This window comes from Labeo rohita, chromosome 14, assembly GCF_022985175.1.
Source record: "Labeo rohita strain BAU-BD-2019 chromosome 14, IGBB_LRoh.1.0, whole genome shotgun sequence".
NCBI classification, from domain to species: Eukaryota; Metazoa; Chordata; class Actinopteri; order Cypriniformes; family Cyprinidae; genus Labeo; species Labeo rohita.
The window spans coordinates 9,107,448-9,129,573 of NC_066882.1; the positions used below are offsets into that span (position 1 = coordinate 9,107,448).

General features: G+C 37.1%; 1 protein-coding gene across 2 annotated transcripts in view; it reads right to left on the reverse strand.

Annotated features, from left to right (window-relative positions):
* Positions 1-22,126, reverse strand: part of kdrl (kinase insert domain receptor like) — a 48,378-nt gene that overhangs the window by 19,853 nt on the left and 6,399 nt on the right. For both annotated transcript variants that reach the window (XM_051127361.1, XM_051127362.1), the window contains exons 2-18: positions 19,398-19,494; positions 16,985-17,181; positions 15,542-15,666; positions 14,515-14,677; positions 14,257-14,393; positions 13,891-14,062; positions 13,671-13,788; positions 13,339-13,508; positions 11,422-11,578; positions 9,883-10,003; positions 6,330-6,438; positions 4,029-4,316; positions 3,797-3,943; positions 3,562-3,687; positions 1,941-2,047; positions 1,101-1,236; positions 451-555 (exon numbers count right to left, since the gene is read on the reverse strand). In XM_051127361.1, coding sequence (XP_050983318.1) covers positions 451-555; positions 1,101-1,236; positions 1,941-2,047; positions 3,562-3,687; positions 3,797-3,943; positions 4,029-4,316; positions 6,330-6,438; positions 9,883-10,003; positions 11,422-11,578; positions 13,339-13,508; positions 13,671-13,788; positions 13,891-14,062; positions 14,257-14,393; positions 14,515-14,677; positions 15,542-15,666; positions 16,985-17,181; positions 19,398-19,494 — 2,475 coding nt within the window. The remainder of the gene's footprint in view (positions 1-450; positions 556-1,100; positions 1,237-1,940; positions 2,048-3,561; positions 3,688-3,796; positions 3,944-4,028; positions 4,317-6,329; positions 6,439-9,882; positions 10,004-11,421; positions 11,579-13,338; positions 13,509-13,670; positions 13,789-13,890; positions 14,063-14,256; positions 14,394-14,514; positions 14,678-15,541; positions 15,667-16,984; positions 17,182-19,397; positions 19,495-22,126) is intronic.

Below are 22,126 nucleotides of genomic sequence, written 5' to 3' on the forward strand. Positions count from 1 at the left end.
ATTTGCATCCAATATACTGGATCAGTGTATTTAACACTGCATTAAAAAAGGCTTTGTGATGTGAGAAAACTTACAGGAATGTTGATTATACTTTCTGTTCTTGTACTGCGTTTCTGTTGATCTGATAGCATTATAGTGTGGGGTCTAAAAGTCTGAAACCACAATCAAATTCTGGGAATTTAAATAAGGTTTAAAGCTGAAGTTTCAAACAAAGAAACGCTCTGGTGGTTTATTTCTAGGTCACTAATCGAATAAGTATATTTGTGTAAAAAATTAAATGTTTTTTCTTCCACTGAAGCACAAGACGCTCTTTGGATTACTGTCAAATCATGCTGGAGAGCATTATCATAAGGTTATGCTGAAACTTTTGAAGTTCATGCAGCTCGAGAGCTGCTCTTACAGTTGCTGAATCACCCCAAAAAAAAATTTTAATGGCTTTTATAAAGTTACCTTTCAGCATTTTCACCGCCACCGTTTTGCAAGTAGAAATCTTGTCTATGCCAAATGCAGAGGCCTCTACAACTTTTCCAAATGCTCCATGTCCCAAAGTTTTACCTGTTAGAAAGAGAAAGAGAGAGCGTCTACATGAGCTAGCCATGTCCTGGGGGCTCATAAATCAGGCAGGATGCCTTGTCAGGAAAGATGTGAGGCTGTAATTAAAACAGCCTGCTGAGGTTGGGACTGCTTGACTGACCCTCCACTGAGAATTCATGGACCAGTTAAGAAGGAACGACAGAAGTGGCTGGCTGATATATAAAGGCATAATATTTTCTTTAGAAAACTTAGACAACCCTGATGCCCACCGTTCTCAAACAATAGACATGAGGATTAAAGCAATTAAGGAGTAAAAAGAGCCAGTTGTGTTGAGCTGTATATGGAGAAGTTTGTCTTTGTATGTTAGGCTCCTTACATGTTCAATATGAACCCAAACATTTTATATCAAATTCTTCCAAAACGAAGTCATATGAGCCATGCCATTTTCATTGATTTTGTAGTACTATATTTTATGACAGCAACTATCTACTGACTTGTGGCTATTTTTATTTGTCCAAAGATATTTTAAGAGAAACATCTTGAATGAAAAAGATGTTTGAACTCACCGAGTCTGAGACGGTCTCTGGGGAACTCCCATTTGTTGCTGTCATAGGGCAGACGATCACACTGCTCATCAAGGGGCATCTGGTCGGGATCCATGATGATGGACAGGTACCCCGTCTTTAAATCTGCCGAACTTGGCTGGTAGAAATAAATGGTAGAAATATTTCTTAAATCAGGTCATTTTCCCATGTAGCTGCATGACTGTTAGGGCTATAATTAGATAATTTCACAAATATTAGATCATTAGGAGTTTTGCAAGAAGATCATGACTAAGTAACAGAAATAAGACAAAAAAAAACCCACTGAAAGTTACACAAGCATTAATGTGCACTGTAGAACATAAAGTTTCTAGAGTAAACATAAGTGGAGTAACAGCTGCTAAAAATTCACTTTGTCATCACAGGAAAAAATTACATTTAAAAAATAAAATAGGAATCAGTTATTTTAACTGTAAGAGTATTTTTACTGTAATCATTAGATACTTATTTCAAAAACTTTAAAATAAAATGGTAACACTTTACAATAAGGCGTCATTTGTTAACATAGGTTAATGTTTTAAGTAACATGAACAAACAATGAACAATGTATTTATTATAGCATTTTATTAATCTTTGTTAATGTTAATTAATAAAATAACAGTAGTTCATTGTTAGTTCATGTTAGTTCACAATGCATTAACTAATGTTAACAAACACAACTTTTGATTTTATTAATGCATTAGTAATACTGAAATTAATATTAACTAAGATTAATAAATGCTGTAGAAGTATTGTTGTGTAAGTGTCACCATGAAAATTTTATGGTAGTTGAGGTACAGTTTATGTATAGTTATTTGTCCTTACCTTTCTTAATTTACGAATGAAGAGAATGAGCATTATCCAAAGAAACGTTGCTGCTGCTCCCGTAGACACTAAGATGATCACCTCAATATTTGGTTTACCGTCTTCTCCTGTGTACAGAAACAGCATGTTTTCAATGAGAGGACCATCTGTACCATATTCATCCTAATGCTTTTATCTGACAAAGTTTTTAATAATATTTCTACATGTCATTACATTCCAAATGTATCTAATACAAATCACATTTCACAACATATAAACTGGATTTGTCATGCAGTGCTGCTTTCTGGCTTTGCACTAAATTTGAGTCTGATCTACATTGTTTGTGCAGTGTTCCACCGGATAGGATCCGGTTCACTCGTTCTCATTTATCATGTACTCAGTGCTCACATACTACATACAGCAACTAATGTTGATTTCCAAAGAGGAAGGAGAAAGAATTCAAAGCACACTCTGCTCTCCTTGAATGAATGTGTTTGGCACGGGTTTGTTGAGTCAAGTCAAGCCAGTTTTTTTTCTCTCAGAACAGGATATAGAGTGTAACTGAATTGCACTATTGAGATGAGCGACGCAGGGACAAGAATTTTTAATTTCAAACCCTCTGCTTGTTTAAAGACATTTTTCATTGGTCACTAATGAATATCCTCAAAGACTATGAAAAGGTCAACTCCCTTGTCGGAGGACCCTGACTTTAACTCCCAGACCCCAATCATAAAAGTCTGGAATTTGCATGGTATTCCTGGCAGCTTACTCTGTCGTTCTCATTCAATAGCTGTTCAAAGTTTGGCCAAAAAAGGCTATTTGTCCTGTTTACATTACTATATGGAAACTTTGAGAGCAGAACTCATGAGATTTTGAATCATCTTCACAATGTCAGAATGCAAGTGAAAGTCCAAAAACCGGATGTTTTGCACAGTTATTGACTGTATAAAGGGTTAGTTCATTAAAAAATGAAAATTCATTCATAAATTACTCACCCTCATGTTGTTCCAAACCTGTAAGACCTTTATTCATCTTTGGAACACAAATGAAGATATTTTTGATGAAATCCGAGAGCTTTCTGACCCTGCATAGACAGCAACGCAACTACCACGTTCAAGTCCCAGAAAGGTAGTAAAGACATCATTAAAATAGTCCATGTGACATCAGTGATTCAAAAGTAATTTTATGAAGCTACGAAAATATTTTTCGTGCACAGTGTATCCAGGATTTATTTCAGAATGACCACACCACAAGCATGCGTTTTGGTACTGTCGTGAACATGGCACAGAAGAGAAGAAATTGTTGAAAAAAGTTATTTTTGTTTTCTTTGTGCACAAAAAGTATTCTCATAGTTTCATAAATTTACAGTTAAACTACTGAACTTTTAACAATGTCCTTACTACCCTTCTGGCCCTTAAACGTGGTAATTATATTTCTATCTATGCAGGGTCAGAAAGCTCTCGGCTTTCATCAAAAATATCTTAATTTGTGTTCTGAGGTTTTACGGGTTTGGAAGGTCATTAGGGTGAGTATTTTGGGGTTTACTATCCCAAAGTCAAATGCACATTTCTCCCCTATAATATGAATGATGAATAAAGAAATAAAGGCATGTGAAGAGTTTTTCCATCATCTAGGTACTCACCTACTACAGTAATGACTGCACTTGTTTTTGCTTCCCCTCCATCATTGCTGGCACGACATTCATAAATGCCCTCGTCATCCTTCTTCACCCTCGCAATGATCAGTTGGCCATCTTTCAGAGTGATACCTGAAAGCGTTATAGAAAAATACACCATAAACCTGATAGAAGGATCTACATTTAAAGTCACTATAAAATATCTGATATCAGCACATAAATCCATTTAGTGCTTTCTCACCTGGTCCCTCTATGACAGGAGTTTTGTCTTTGTACCATTTGATATGGGGTTCAGGCACACCCTCAGCAAAGCAGTCCAGAGTTAGGGTGCTGCTGCTGTTCACATCCTGATTGGTCAGATTCTGCTTCAGCATGGGCCTTTGCCTCTCTGTGTCAGACAATGGAGAGTTATACATGTATGCTGATGCGTTCATAAAGATGAAACTCTTCGGTGCTTGGCAGGTGAAACTCACCATTAATAGTCAAAAGAGATGTTGCATTGACCACCTTATTGGAAGCGACGTTTAAAGCCTGGCATTCATAGCCCAGCGTGTGGTTTCTAGAGACATTGGGGAACTTGATAGACAAAGATATGGTGTAGGGGTCGATCTGAAGAGTGGTTTTGCCTTTGGGCACTCTGTGGCCCAGTGGATCATACCAATTCAACATATCGTGGAGGTATCTTGTGCCTTTGCAGGTCAGTGTAACATCATCTCCTGCAACAGCTGTCGAGGGCCCGATCTCAAGCGGCTGTGTCTGGTCTAGTGAAGATAAAAGAAAATAAGACATTAAGAAGCAGAAGGGAAAAGAACAATTCACTGAACATGTCAGTAAACATGATGCATTTATTGCGTGCTTTTCATGCATACTCTGTAAAACGACAATCAGAGAAAGCGTGACTAACTCACAAAACATATGGCTCATGTGGGACCTGAAAGTACGCTATAGATGTACTGTTGAAAGAGATCGTCATACTCTGGCCTGCACTACAAACACAGAGCTGTTCGCTGCCATGCCAGGAATGTCAAATTTGCAGTTATTTCCTGTTTCATCACTCCTAATTGGAAGCACGTTGTCGGCGAACGGCGGCAGCGTTGGCTGACCTGAAGCATTACAATAGAAACCAGGCAAAGGCCAGGCCTCCAGGGAACCAGCAAAATGCTTGTTTATTCACAGCAATATACGTCCCACCAGAAGAGACAGCTGTTATTACTATTTCATCCCTCTGACCAGCATTCCTGCGCACAAAGTCATCTTCACCTCTCGCATAGCACAGCATATTCTCTGGGGTCTTCTGTTCTGTTCTGGAGACGTGCCACTTGACATCTACCATTTTATCTTCCATCTCCATTTTTATTGCACAGTTCTCATTTTTCACGCTTCCAGAGTCTAGTCTGCTATCGATTCCAGCTCATTTTTCCTCATCATTTTAATCTAGGCAGCTTTGAGTATTTTTGACAGCCGACACACTCTTCATTATGTAACTCAGTGAATGGGTTTCTCATTTCAGAAACGTTTGACCCCGGTCAGATACATATAAAAGTGATTCATTATAAAACAGAGATTGGCATTCCAGTACCACAGTCCTTTCCAGAGTATGTAAGCGGAGCAGAAGCAGAATGGGGAGCGGAGTGAGGAACTTTTTTTCACTGCAAAATTGTTTCAATACTTCTCTATCGTAAGCATAACACATGTTAACTGGCCAAGATACAGTTACAAGTCAGCCAGAATTCACCAAGCGATAAAACACAGTGTTAGTAGTTTTTTTTAAAGAAGTCTCTTATGCTCATCAAGGCTGCATTTAATTTATCAAAAATACAGAAAAAACAATAATATTATGAAATATTATTGCAATTTAAAACAGCAGTTTTCTATCTTAATATACTTTAAAATATCATTATTTTCTGTGATGCAAAGCTGAATTTTCAACATCATTACTCCAGTCTTCATTGTCAAATGATCCTTCAGAAATCATTTTAATACTATTTCAACACTGCTTATTATCGGTGTTGGAAACAGTTGTGCTGCTTAATATTTTTTTGGAACCTGTGATACTTTTTTCAGGATTCTTTGATGAATAAAAAGTTTAAAAGAACACCATTTATCCAAAACAGAAATCTTTGAAAAAGAAGTCTTTTGATCACTTTTTATCAATTTAACACATCCTTGCTGAGTAAAAGTATTAATTTCTTTCAAAAAAAAGAAAGAACCCAAACTTTTGAACAGTTTGTTACAAAATATTTCTATTTTTAATTAAATGCTGTTCTTTATAGTGTTTTATTCATTAAAGAACCCTGAAAAAAAGTATCACAGGTTCTATTAAGCAGCACAACGTTTTCCAAAACTGATAATAAATTACAATATTAGAATTATTTCTGAAGGATCATGTGACACTGAAGACTGGAGTAATGCTGCTGAAAAAACAACTTTGCATCACAGAAATAAATTGTATTTTAAAGTATATTAAAATAGAAAACCGCTAATTTAAATTGCAATAATATTTTACAATATTAGTGTTTTTCTTTTTTTTTTTTTTTTTTTTTTTTTTTGATCAAATAAATGCAGCCTTGATAAGCATAAGAGACTTCTTTAAAAACATCAGAAATCTTACTGATCCCAAACGTTTAAAAAGCAGTGTATGCATAAAATAAATAAAAATATAAAATATATAATTAAAATCAATCAAAATTAAAATCAAAGTCACCACAAATCTTAGTGTAATTTTTTAAAAAAGTGAAATTTTTACTTTGAGTAAATGAAAATTGTCTGCTTACCATACACATAGAAAGGGATTCTCTTGGTATGGTTGCCAATTTCATTCTTTGCTGTACAGAAGTAGATCCCTGACACATTAGCTGCTTCCACCGTCAGAATGCTTTTAGTCTAAGGAAATGGATAAAGATCATTAGGAATGTAAATCAGTAATTCGAAAAGATAACACAATATCATATCTCAGTACTGACAACCAATGACACTAAACATTAATAGCCATTTATGTCCTATAAGCAGATGGGTCACAGGGCTAATTTACAACTGGACCTTTTTACACTCCTCGCCTCCCACATTTAGTAGACTACATCTGGAGTTTTGAGGCAGCGTAAAAAGTACAGCACAGAAGGTGTGCCTGAGTTTTATGTCATTTCCTGATACACATTTAAAATGCCAGGTTTAATACTGTCACCATTCAAGTGGAACTCATTTATAGTCTATGTAGACACAATAATAATGCAGATTTTTGGCAAAAGACCAGATTGCAGAGCTCTGTTTTCAATTTCAAACAACATCTGTTTTCCTGGCCGTCACATCAAAGGTATGAAACACTCCGGGTGTATTTCTGGAGCAATGTACTCATTTTTCAGCTTACTTCCTGGGGTTCACAGACTGTTTATAAGACGTATTTTCAAACGTAAGAAGCACGGCTTTGGCTCTGAACAACACGTATTTACATTTTTTTCTGTTTTAGTTTGTAAAGATGTAGAAGAGTCATATTTAATGCAAAAGAATTTGTACAAAGGTTGGGATTTCTTTTGTACACAACATTACGCCGATGTACTGACAGAAATGAGGTGTGGAGCTCATTTAATGTAAATCTGCAGACTTGTTGTGCACAGGCATGCCGCTGTTTAGTCTTACATGTAGCTGATTTGTATTGGCACACTGTGCTAAAGTATACCTAAAAAAACGCATAATTGGCATACTTTTCAGCATGTTAACTAATCTCATTATAGATGACACATTATTAATGTTTTAGATAAACTCAATGACAAATTTCCTGAGTGACCTTTAGCATTTTTCTCAATCTGATGATCTAGTCAAAAATTCAGAGTGACCTTCCTATTTTGTCTTTTTGCTGCTGTGACAGCCCTTTTCTTATTCTGGGGTTACAAGAAACCATCAGAAATAGACTCTTGCCTGACTGTTATTCACAGTGCTGGGAAATTTATACGAGGTGACAGAAAGGAATTCACCCTAAACAAATCCCACCCTGTTAAACGGGGCTTTGTTATCACTGACCGCTGTGCTTCATCCCTGCAAAGCATCATCTATTTGTCACAAAAGCCTTTAAATACAGCCAACCTCAAAATTTACACCTATTCCATAGTGAGAACGAACCTCCTAGCGCAAGGGAGGGCAGGCAGGATTGGTTTTAAATGACATTCCTACTGTGAGAATACACTGTGTCACATAAATCTTGGTCTTAAAGTAAAATCTTGCTGTAAGCTTATATTTTTGGTGGAGACTATGGTTTGCAGTTGAATACACACTTGACTTGGTAGGTTACAGCAGCTCTATGTACAGTCACACTGAAGTGTAGAGGAATGCTACAAATGGAAACCTGTGCTTCATTATGTTTTGGGTGACTGGTTTTGGTAATAGGGCCTCCTGGGATGTTTTCAATAATGTCTGCAGTGTTCACTGTAACATTTGGCAGCACAAGCAAAGGATGAGAATGACAGACATAACAAATCTGTGCAAGCAAACAACTATGGATACTGTAGCAGTTTGGATTCATCCCTAAAGTAATAGTCAAATTAAAACAGGGCCATTGTGAACTTTATTGTATCCTAAAAGCTCACTCTGGTTTTTCACACATTTTCTGAGAGCATTTGAAGTCAAAGCAGGCCTGAAAGAATCAACATTCAGTGCATGAATAGTTGGGAGAAAGTTCTGTTTATGAGGATTTTACTGGCTTCAGTGTGCTCAATAAGATGGACTGATATATCAGTATAAACTCTGTCCTGGGGCAGCACTCAAAGCAGCAGCTGCCCTGTTTACCAGCCTCTGTTCTCTACTGAAGGTGACTGAAGCGTAACCTAATTCACAGCAATGCTAAATGAGCCTCAGCTATCAGTTCCATTAGGAAAGAACACACACATAGTTGCTCACATGCACACACTGAATGTCATTCTTCACTATTCTATTGATATTCAGCCAAATACGACTACTGAAGCGGACTGCGCTGTTCATAAACATAATGCAGATTGCTGCTTTTTTGTGGTTTCTTTATTATATTGAGACGTATTTAATCAAAATGGTTTTTAAAAGGGCAATTTAGTGATGTGAATGTTCAATAGACTTTATGAGTTTTAAATGGAAGACAGATGCATGCTGTACATCAGATTTGGATTCTTCCAGTTCACTTCTAAATCAGCATTTTTCCATGGGCATTATAAACGGCAGTATTTTGAGGTCAATTATTCTGGCCAAAATGAAGATGAAAGTATCATTAATCTGGATTAGCAACCCATTTTCAGCATTATGTAATGGGTTTTAAGCATTTTAACTTAACTGTTCCATTTACAGACTGCATATTTTTTAACAAACACTTGTCTTTTACATTTTAAAAAGGTACACTCAGTATTTTTTATGTAAGCAATATTGGAGTCATCAACACAGCATGACACAGAAAAATTTTCAGTTACCAATAACACTGAAGCAATGTAGCCTTTCCAGCTAAACACATGAGAGTTGTTAACTAGATAAAATAAATAACAGTTTGTCTACTCGTCATCTCAATATGCCAGCTCCAATTATAAGACCTGCTCCATGTAAAATAAAACTTTTTACCATTTATCTATCCACCTTATTTTTGCTGTAAGAGCAGGCATAGCCATTTGTAAATTATATGGGTCTGGCTTCTGTTCTCATCTGTGTCCAGCTATTCTTTGCTGTACATTTTTATTTTTAGCAGCGTTTTGCTGCTTGATATTGCAAATTGTTGTGTCTTACTTATTTTAATGTACAGTCAAACCAAAATTTATTCAGACACCTTCAACATTTCACTCATTATCACAGTTCACAGTTCGCTATAGTTTAGATTAATTAGTTTAATAAACTATGACAAGAACTCATGAATTCAACAAATTCAACTTGATAATGTTAGATAACTTTGATAGAAAGGTATGTAATGGATTACAATCAACCAAAAATTCAGACAACTGTTAGTATGAAAATATTTACACATCTATAAATAATTTGTTCAGTCTGTGGTGTAAAAAGGTCACATGAGCAATTAAAGAAAAACACTTAAGCAAAACATGGTTAGGTCAAAGTGTCTGATTCATTTTTGGTCCTAAATTTTTATCAATTTTACTGGTAGTCCACTGTATAAAGAATTTTTGGGTATAAAATGTAACAGTTTATTTTATTTTGCTATCCTTACTTACATAAATGAACTATAGTGTCCTGCACACACTAGTAAAAAAATAGAAAAAAATTATATCTGGCGTCTAAAACTTTTTTGGATTGACTGTACTATCTTAATAATGAACACACTGGAACACACTTACTAATAAATAACAAAAATGCACATACTGTAAAACATACCTTGTTTTTGCTTTTTAATAATTCAACCCTGGTGCTGACATCATTAATCCGATTATGAGGATAATGGTTGTGTGATTCAGTGATGTCTCCAATAGGAAGAGGATCAGTGTAATGTTTGCACCTATCAGACAAAAACACACATTTAGAGAAATCATTAGGAATGATATTTCATTAAATGCCCTCTACTTTTAGTGAGAAACAGAAAAAAGAAAACTGTTGGGCAAATGAACTTTTTAGCCAAATCATATACGTTTATCTTCTGCCGTTGACATAAGGTTTCATGGAGCTTGATGAACGATTTTTTTTCTCAGAATTTGAGCACCATGTATCAAGTCATGTGTTTTATGCCATGAAGCCGCAGGAGACCAAAGACCTGTTTTGCATCAATCTGAGCGGAGGAACAATCGGATTAATGAGTGTCGAGGTCGGAGAGGAAACTGCAGCGTGACAGGAAGGGCTGAGTCATGCGTCAACGTTCAGAGGAAACACCCCCACTCTCTGGCCGGCTGAGATAAGGCTGATTCCAGACCTTCATGGTCAACAAGGGACAACTGATAACTTCTCAACGCCCCTTGATTAAGACGACCTCTGAGAGATCACCTCAATAATGAGATCTCTAACATGGGACTCTTGATAAAACACTGATTTTATGGACACCTAATGGCACATCACAACTAAAATATGATCTTGTAGGGGATTCACTCCCACAACTCCCAAATCTGGCTGTGTGAACGTGGCTACTTTTTCTTTTTTGTTACTGCTAAAGACATAAATCAGTTTTACTGAAAATAAAAGAAGAATGTTTCTCTATTTTCTTCCAACCAGGGCATTGTAATTACCCTCCAATGTACCTCTCTCATTAGATGTTAAAAATCAGGTCTTCTCACCATCTATATTATGAGCTGTTGTGTTTACTGTCAGCGCTGATTATATTTAAGACAGCCAAAGTGGTATTTTGGCACTGTGGTACAAAGCCCAAAGTATTTTTGGCAGTGCTCCTTGACAAATAATTACTCTCAATTATGAGAAAATCTTGTCATGACACACCAACTAAGTTTAGGGGACATTCATAGCATCTATAAAAGTTCACTAAAAGGCTGGCATTTACACTGTAATACTCTTCCTTTCAGCATAGTGCAAGCTTGGGGAATGAGAACAATAAATCGTCCTCACATTTACAGAGCCATGGACTACAAAATGCAGCTCTGGGACTATTTTTCATCAATAAGCATACTTTATTTTGGACTAATGTCAAGGAAACGGATGCAGTTCATTTGAATAATGAGAGCTGTGGGTAAAGGCCAACATTCATCATTGATATTAACACCTCAGCAGGAGAAAGATCTCCAAAGCAAGAGGGTGACAATTGTTTATGGAGCCAAAATTTGTAGAAATGACTAAAAAAATCCCATATTTCTGCTTTGACACAATGAAATGTGATTAGAAGTAATGCAGTCTTTTATCCACTGTGAAATACTAAACAGAAGACCTGTTGATTCAAATCAAATTTGATTTTTTTTTTGTGTATTATTGACTTACTCTGTAAGATTAGAGCTGGGGTCACACGGCTGCCAAAACCAGGTAATGTTTGGCACAGGAATCCCAAATGCAGTGCAGGTGAGCTGGTGCTCCTCATTATATTTGTAAGTTTGTGGGCCCCCTGGAGTCATGTCCTCCTCAAAGATCTTTGGCTTCACTGTGTGCATAAGGACATTCAGATCATCAGTCATTCAAATGGTCAGTTGCAGAAAAAAATACAGATCATTGCCTAACACTGAAAAACTTTCACTTCATAACTCCAAAATGGATAAGTATATTCAGGTTTCTATGAACTACAATACAGAGAAAATGCAATGTTGCCTTTATAGACCTCATTGAAGTGCATCTGTTCATGACAAAGAAAAACACCATTTTGAAGATTTAGCATCAGGCAGATTCTAGCATTTGATGAATGATGCCCAAAAATAATTGTAACCAGAAATCTCTTAATTTTGTTTCCGCTGTTTTTGACCTTGGTTTTGCTTTATGACGTCAGGTTGAGGACAGAGACACATTAAAATTATTTTATATTAGGCCAGAGGAGATCATCATTTTTGTATACATTGTGGGATGGAAGGTTTCCAAAAATTAAGGGGAAATCTGGGCAGCACATTGTCAAAATCTAAACTCTGACAGCACATTGCAGAACTTTTTGAGACAAGTATATCAATTCATCTGCTTACTTTCATTTCTCCCTACACATGAGAAAATTTGCTAAAGAATCTGTTTGGCAGATACAGTTGAAGCCAAAAATGTACATACACCTTGAAGAATCTGGAAAATGTTAATTATTTAACAAAATAAGAAGGATTATACAAAATGCATGCTATTTTTATGTAGTACTGAGTTGAATAAGATATATCACATAAAAGAAGTTTACATATAGTCCACAAGAGAAAATAATAGTTGAATTTATAATTATTATTTTTTTGTTTAGTCCCTTGTTTGTCCTGAACAGTTCTTTCTTCAGAAAAATCATTCAGGTCCCAAAAATTTTTGGTTTTTCAACATTGTTGTGTATAGATCCATCTTTTCACACGGAAGACAACTGAGGGACTCATATGCAACTATTACAGATTGTTTAAATGCGCACTGATACTCCAGAAGGATAAACAATGCAGAGCCGGAATGAACAGAATGAAGATGTGTACATTTTTCTTATTTTGCCTAAATATCATATTTTTTTAATTTAGTACTGCCCTTTAGAAGCTACAGAAGGTACTTCTATGTTTCCCAGAAGACACAATAAGTTACATTTACCCTGTAAATTTACCATTTTTTTATCTTCAAATTCCATAAGTTTTCACCCCCTTAATTCATTGTGTTTCCTTCTGAAGAATCTGTGAGCGTTTGAACCTTCTGTAATAGTTGCATATGAGTCCCTCAGTTGTCCTCAGTGTGCAAAGATGGATCTCAAAATCATACAGTCATTGGTGGAAAGGGTTCGAATATACAAAAATGCTGAAAAACCAAAGAATTTGTGGGACCTGAGGGATTTTTCTAAAGAATAGCGGGCAGTTTATCTGTTTGGAACAAACAAGGGACTCATGAACAACTATGACAAAAAATACAGCTGTGGATCATTCAGGTAACAACACAGCACTAAGAATCAGCTTTTGAACAGGATCACTTTTATAAATTCAACTTTTTTTCTTTTGTGTGCTATATGTCTTTTGTGTGAAATATTCAGGTCAGTGCTAAATAAAAAATAACATGCATTTTGTATGATCCCTCTTATTTTGGTAAAATAACATTTTGCCGATTGACCTCAACTGTAATGTAAAACGTAACTAAAACTATTTGATTTTGTGCTGTTAGCTATTTATATTAGTGTTTTATGTTTAGTTGTGGCAGCACTATTTGGCCCAGTAAGCAGAGAAAACTTTCAGATGATCGTATACAGGCTTTCTGCATTACCTCTGACTTCCAATCTGTAGCTGAGGTTTCTGTAGAGACCTTTCTCCTGGTTTGACAGAGCTATAGTGAAGATCCCAGCATCCTTCTGCCTCACTTGTTTTATGGTGAGGTTGTAGCCGGCGGTCTCATAACATGTGGAATTTTCTTTAATGGCAACTCCGTCTTTGTACCTATACAAATTTCCAGCAGAAAAAATCAGAACCCATCAATACAATAATCATATAATAACTTCATGAACAGCGAAATAGTTTTAGTTTGTAACTACACATTAAATTCCTCTCATAGTGTCTGAGTCACATTTCTTATTTTTAAAATAAAAAGCATGAATTTACCACAACACTCTATCTGGTGCAGGCAAGGCATTGACCCGTGGCTCAAAATGCACTTTTCTACCCTCTATAGCAGAGATGAATTTACGTTTATTATGGGTCACATTGAGGAATGGATGCTCTGTAATGACAAACAGACAAAAAAAAAATCCATGAAATCCATTAAACTTCAATGACAAAAGCACAAGTGTATTAAGATAGTGGCACAATATCGCATCCTCACCGAATACAGTGACTTCAGTTGAAATATTAAGCTTCCTCGCTTCGAGTGATGCAGTGCACCCATATGTTCCCTTGTCCTTCATTGTCACATTATGAAAGATTAATGTGTTACTCATCACAACGATGTCACCATGTTTTGCCCTAGTCAGTTCCACTGTTTGAGTGCGATTGATCTGAAAGCAGAGAAAGGAGGTTCAGAGGATGTCAGGCCGAGATTTACATAACGCCAGTTCAAATCAGGTTTTTGATCTGAATGTGTAAAGCATTAATCTAATACTAAAAGTTAATTAATACTGAAAGTCTTTAGGTAAAACTCATTTCATAAAACTCAACATTTTTAGCATCTTATTATCTCCTGAAAACTCACCCGAGCCTTATGGAACTCCCATTTAAAGTCAATTCTGCCGTTGTAAGAGGTCTCTGCAGAGCAGTTGAGGACTAGGGTGTCACCGACCAGTACTTTTGGTCGTTCTGGTTTGATGCCAATGTTTTTCAGCTCAACCGCTAGGAACAAGAACAAGAGGTACCAACGTGAATCCAGGTTATGTCATGAAAAAAAGCTTTTGTAATTTTTTTAAAAGGTAATTGCGTAACTGGGATTTTCTCCTTAATTAAAATGACTCACCTAGCCTTAAGAGAAAGTAGTTTGATGAAAATTGTTTGCCATTCACACTGGTCATACACGTAATCATGTGGTAGCTGTCATAAGGTCCCAAGGAAAAATTGAAACCTCTCTTTGGATCCCAATCCATGCTACTTCTTACATGATCTTCCATAGTATTACCCATCTGAAGAGCAAGAGGAGAGAATTTATTTAACAATTTTTCTTTACATTTAAGTGACAGCTCTTTCAGCGAAGTAGGAAACACATTGTGTGAAGCTTTTACGGCCCATGAGTAGTAGCTCATCCAGTAATGAGGAAAACAGGGGCTAAGCTTGTCTGTGAGAAACGGATCATGGTTGAGTTGTATACCCCATTTCACTTCTTTTGTTTGTTCTGAGTCCAAGTGCCCAGCTAGGAAAAAAGGGAAGGAAGGAAACAGGAAGGACGAATGCTACAGATCTTCCAATGGTAGGAAGGTCACATAACTATCTGTGCCATCTGGCTTAGAAGTGTTTGTCCACAGCAAAGAACTGTGAGAAATGACCATAGACCTACTACATGACCACTGTGGAAAACACACACATATTTTCTAAGAAGCTGCTTGCTAGTATACATAATAAAATAATATAAAACATTAAAAAACAGTCTTTTTTGGTGAGCTATAGTCCTATAGTCTTCATGGACATGATGCGTAAAAACTGTTTTATTTATAGCCTAAGTTTCTATTTTGAGTGAAAAACAACAGCATAACACTACCTTCCTGTTCTTACAGGAAGCAGACAGAGTGACTCCTTAGGCCTCCTTGAGCTTCCCTGAGCTTATGGCACGCTGTCTCTATCTGTATACACATGCTCAGGGCTTTGATGGGTGTGAGAAACTCTGAGACGCCCATGGTCCAAGGCATTCTTCAGTGTCAGATCGTACAAAACACATCCTCTTTTTTCATAATGTGAATATTTCATATGTGAATATTTCAAATAATTCATATGTGAATATTTTTACATTTAGTGGATGAAAAGCAGTGCCGCTAACATAAAAAAATACTCACAGTCTCAAGGGTAACAAGTTGATTCGGGGACGTTGTTCTGCATGGCACCACTAAAAAAGGATCATTCCGATATGCATAAAGCGGTTGTGCTACTCTGTGTTCCTCCACAAACGGATGATTGCGATCTGTGATTTCAAATTAACAAAACAATAAGCACAAAATAATAACAGTTTTTTTTAGCACAAAGCTAACTGTCCAATCACCATAATTAATTAATGAATTCACTTATAAATGGCATTTTTACAAGTATTTAATCTTTTAGCAATGAATTTTTAGACTTCAGGCAATACCTAGATATTCGGCACAATTAAATATCTCAGATAAAGTCAGATTATTTTTCTCTTTAAACAGCAAAATGTCACACAGGCTGCTGGATAAAGAAGCAGAAACAGCTTGGCAGGAGGGAATGTTACTGTACAGCTATGCTGTAAGATTGGCGTGATTAAACAAACAAGATTTTCTGTGTGCTGACAGAGTTCATGTAATAAAATATATTTTTTTAAACAAGCTTATCTCGTATAAACAGTTGAATCACACAGTGAGATGAACCAGGGGACTATCAGGTACTAAGTTGGTTATATAGTCAGTGGAAGAGGTCTGCTAAATAAAACAGCTGGTGAGCCAGAGACTTGGTGAGCTTTGCTGTCATTTTAACAGCTAAAGTTATCACTTTGTGATAGATAAACTGCAGATCAGCTACTTTGGGACAAGCACTACTGTTCAAAAGTTTTTTCTGAAGAATAGTTTTAAGGAAGTCTCTTGTGCTCACCAAGGCTGAATTTATTTGATTAAAAACCAAACACAGCAATGCTGTGAAATATTGTTACAACTGCAATTCATTATTACAATCTTTTTTGCAGGACATTCAAAAAATGTTAACAGCTTAGCTGTCGGGAGGCACAGGAAAACTCAAAACAGAAGCCCAAACAGGAAATGATCAAAGACCAGGCTTCCAGAACAATCAAACTCTGTTTCCATCTCCAAAGACATCCAGCTTAATATAAAATCCTTCCTTTTTTGTGTCACTGATTTTCTATTTCCTAGTCTTATGACAACTAAGTTCTGTCCTGCATATACGGTCCATTTGTCAGTGATTCAAATCTTCTAAGTGAGCGCAGTCATTGCTGCATATCTACTAGCTCCATTGCCCTGCTAACAGGTTTATGGCTTTGTTACACTTTCAGTGAGGTCTACAGTGAGGTCTACAATGAGGTGAAGTTTCTCATTACTTCACTTCTTTTTTAAATCTCAAGCTTTTCAAATGGCTTGGAGTTATTCCAGGTCTTGTTTCACACAGAGAGACCTCAAAATATTCTGGCAATTAACTGGAAGGAAAGGGCCGAGGGCCATTAGTGACCAAATGCACATTACTGTTACTAAACCAATTTTTTACAATCTCTGGGTCTATGCTAAATACATCAGTAAGTATTCTTATTATCTTACCTTTAACAAAAACATATGTGGACACATTACGACTGTTAGACTTTTGGTGACTGCATGTGTAGAAGCCTGTGTCGGTGTGGGTCAGGTTGTGTACGACCAGCTTGCTGCAATTCTTGTGCATTCTCTCCACACACGGCTCAATCAGTACCGATGACACATTTCTGTTAGCCAGGCTCCAGTGCAGGGAAGTCGATCCTCTAATGTAAGTCACACCATATAAACAAACCATCAGCAACAATAAGGACAATTTCATAGGCAAGTAGGCTTGCCAGATTAAATAATCATTGCAGAGAGTATCTGCTGCCATAACATTTGATTTTTAGCTCTTTATGACATATATTACAGAACTTCAAAACAAAATCAGGAAAATTATACCACCAACCACATACAAACACATCCTGCAGCCTATTTTAGTTTACTCTGACATAATCCTAAAAGTAACTGAAGTAAATCAACAGCAGATGTTTTTGACTGGCATCCTGAGCATACATTTTGAATTATGCATAAGGAGGGTTTATAGACATACTGGTTTAAAACAAATCCTCCATTGGCTGATGCTTCTGTGGTTCCTGATCACATTTGTTTTAAAGGTGACATATCATGAAAATCTGACGTTTTCTGTGTTTAAAGGCTATAATCGGGTCCACGGTGCATCTACCAACCCAGAAAATGTAAAAAAAGAACAACCTAGTATTTTTTTTTTTTTCCATAAGCTTTTCTCTGCGAACTTATAAAAAAAATCAAATGTGTCAGATTTTGCTCCCCCTGTGCCGTAGGAATTTTGTTATAATATTACCGCCCAGTTTTAACGCATGGCGAAAGTTTGAGCAAAGTATGCTAAGTGTTCTGCCTTTGGCACCACAGATGAACACAGAACACTAGTTAGAGTCCCAGAGAGAAGGCATTTATTGATTTATTTACTGTATATTACGCCGCTACCACACAGATATAACATAAATATGCGATTTCTTTCCCAGCTGCTTACCTTCACAGACATAACTGACTGTTTTTGTAACTCGTGTGTTTTTAACATAAACTTGTGTGCATTTGACAATTTAAGAGCAATAAGACATGAAAGACAATTTATTTTAGTACTCAAATGTGTGCTTTGGATGTGTTTACTCAGAAAACCATATGTCTGAAAGTTTAAAGTAATATGGTTTAAAATGCATGATTTCAATGCGATAGACATAAACAAAACCAAACAGATGTTTTTAGCAGAGTATCTGAGGTATGAGATGTAAAGGCACAGCTCTATTCTGGAAAAGTGGGTGGGGAGCAGCAGCTTATTTGGATTTAAAGAGACATGCACGAAAACAGTGTGTTTCTTCTTCTACTCTAAATAGGCATTTTCAAAATGATAAATATAAATAAAAATAATAAATAATATGTGGGGTATTTTGAGCTGAAACTTTACCGGCACATTCTGGCGACACCTGAGACTTGCAAATTGTAAAAAGGAACATAATCGGTCTCCTTTAAAAATTTCAAAAGCTCTTTCTAAATTACTGCAAGTGAGTTTTTACTCTAAGAGCATGTCAGGTTCCTCATCCATATTCCCAGCATATTGTTTATTTTGGAAAGTTTTAGTGTTAGTGTCCCACTTTCACACGGGAACAGGTATTAAATGCATGAAGTGTCCAAATGACATGTTTCAAACAGTGTTTGTTTTTAAAAGGGCATTTTTAAAAGACCCCAGTGGAGAATCAGACATATCTCACATACTGCTGTTGCCTGATGGGTCATGCAACTTCAGTTTCAAATCTCCATCCAGAGCCAAAGACAGTATCAGCTTCTGGCTCACACGGCCTTCTAGGGAAGCATTACATTAGTCAAGCTTCTTAGGGGTCAGCATTCCTTGCATGACTGCAATAGCATGCAATGCTCTCTCAGAGTCTAAATGTGTATGTTTCAGAAGCCCCCTTTCCCTTCTCTTTCCGCTACATTTGGATGACAGAGCTATTTTGGGACTATATTGCACTCTGAGAGCCTCTCATCCCATGTCAAAGCAAAAGCAAACGAGTTTAGTTTTAATGAGTTATGGTGTGAGATCGGTGTGTTCGGATATACACCAGCTGCCACCAAAGTGCTTATATAGAATTAAAAGAATATATTTTACCCCAAAATAAAAAAAAATTCATTTACTCATTTACAGTATAATTTATCCTCATGTTGTTCGAAACCTGTATGACTTAGTTTCTTCTGTGAAACATAAAATAATACATTTCTAAAGGTTTTAACAGGGCTATTTTAAATAATTTAGTAATTTTATGATATTCCGAATTAAGTTTAAATTATTCTGTCGGAATACTGGAATTGCTCACTGGTATAACATCAATAAAATTAACATTTTTAGATTTTAGAAAATTCTGTATGTGTTTGTGTGAGATGGGACACCAGATGGACACAGTACCTGCAGATGAGTGTGAGTGTGCCACCAACATGCTTAAGGTGTGTGTCTCTAGCAGGAAACAGCTGTGGATCAGGCAGACGAGATCCCTCTACCAGCCCTACAGAAAACACAATAAAGCACAACACACAATCAGTGACACACTAACATCACAAGTGCATGCCGCAAAAGCCACAGTGTGGTTAAATCTACAGCCTCAAATACAGTAACACTGCAACAAGTTTCCAAGTAAATGATGACAGACTTTTTGTTCAAAATTACAAGATGTGCATTACAGTTCTTTCCGGTGAATTGCAATAAAGGCACCGGACTAAACTGTGGTTAAACAAACCACAAATAGAACACTCAAAGGAAGTACAAGATGCAACAAAAAGCATTTCAGCATGCTTTGGAGACTCTGATTCATAATGTTAAGCAATACCCTTTCCGCTTCAATGCGGAGCCCCACAATTCAGCTCAGTGCAGTCTACTCTGTGCTAGACAGGTTTAAGCTGGAAGAGATGTGGAAACAATGCGTTTGAGCGTGTGTATACATTCTAGACAAGAGAAGGGAGGCCAGAGGTACAGCTGTGCCCCCCACGGAGGGGTCACCTCTGTCAGCATGTGTGTGAGAGAACAAGGCAGACCCAGATGAATCAGATGTCCTTAAACACATCCTTCACATCAGTCAATCCCTATTTTCTGCCCTCTGCATAATGGCACCTTTTTGTACTCTGATGAAGAGCTTCATTTATCTCAAATCTCTTGAGATCTCTTCTATGTGCTATTATTACAGCGAAGGTTCACTGCTGGTCTGGGGCCAGGTAAAGCTGATGATAGGAGCCATGAGTATGCTCGGGACAGGAAGCGGCATCATTCCCTCTGCTGGCCCAGGACGGGTGACATTCGTTTCATAAGTGATTTCCTTCTTTTGAACCTACTCCCTGAACTCTTTCTGTTGTGGCATTGTAATTGTTGCCAGGCAAAAACTGTTTTATTTTGATTTTTTTGTTCTTCTGGAAAAGCTCCCTTGTGAAAAATACAATCGAAGATCAGCACAAAGTTTCATTCTGGTCCAAGCTGGTTTATGCTGGTGTGAGTCTAACACCAGTTTTTCGATCTTAAAAACACAGCGCTCACGCATGGGACAGTAAAATGGATCGAGATGTAGTGCAAAGATGAAAGACGTCCATTTAGCTCACATTTACATGAAAAAGCAACTAAGAAATACATCTGTTGGGTGGACAGGTTCACTTTTTCAGCTTTTCTATGTATTTGCAGACATCCGGATTTTTCAGTGCCTCATGCATGTGCATCTCATTTTTAAGTCACCATCTCAAGTTACAAAGTGCATGAACAACACATAATACTTCTGGTAAAAATTTAGGTTGGAACCTCATTCAGAACCGTCAGCTATTAACTTAAGATTTAAGATCGGAAAGTTCTGTAATACAGCATCTGTGTCCAAAACACAAGCTAAAAAGAATCATTATCAGAACAATAATGGCATGACACAATGTTCATTTTCTCATCTACACCCACATTACTTTCACTGTCACTATCTGTCAAACACGCTTACTAATAAATACTGACGTTTACGTTACTCATGTAGTCATGTCTGACCAATATCTTACTCCATATGACTCTACAACACAGCTGCATTCACAGAATGAACTTACCACACTAACACTGCCACTTAATATGAACTTCCTCTCAATATGCTTCAACATCATTGTTGTTTCACAGTCCAAGGTTAGTTAAGGGGAGCGGATGTAACCGGAGCTTTTCACGCAAAGTACACACCTCTGTCAGCTTGAAACCACCCTCTGCCCAGAGGAGACATAACCAGACATAACCACAGCTGTCCTAGTCAAAAAAAATACCCTCCCCTATGGTGAATCTCTCATATTTACATGTACACATAAAACAAAACGCACATTAAAAATGTCTTTGCTATGATGTTGATGTCTTGAATCATAAATCATGGCAAAAAGCTACAGAACAATTGGTGTCAGTAACTTTACGCAGCTCCACCTCCCGTCTCAGACAAACACAATTCATCATGAAATTTCCTAAAGCTCATATGTTGTACATTTTGTCCACATGTTTTATGAGTCATCGGGATGTTTTAGAAACACTGTACATCTTAATCTTTTACATCAGAGTTACAAAAAGATGCTGCTCACACTGTACAGTTAAAGTGAGAGTTGAGTAACCGGATTTGACCGCGCTCAAATGTGTTTACCACACAGAAGCTTTGGTCTGATTCCAAATACATTTTAACAAGAATTATTGATTCCTGCTGACATCCACATATTGTTAATTTCCCTCGAAGCCTCGTTCACAGATGTACGCCTGCACACAAACATGAGCGATGAATCACATCCTATAAAACCCAACAACTCTCGCTGTCTTCACAGCTGCCCTGTTCAGCAGGAGGCCCCAGCAGCCCACTTAAGAAGAGTACTTTCTCATAAAAACCTCTTGTCTCTGTCCCGGTACACCCACGTATTCCCACAGCACACAGACCCCCACCTGCCCCTGATGTCTGCCCAGCGCTGACCTCAGTGCGGCACGTTGCCCCCCTCTTCGCCAGCTGTGTGCTGCATTCCTCCAGCACAGAGACTGAAAAATGCCAAAAATGAGGCTTGTTGTGGTGCTTCAAGGGGCCTGGGACCTGGTTTCCATTAAAGCCTATTAGAAATAAAAGACAACCATGGATGAATGGGAAAAACACAGCTTGGATGCTACGT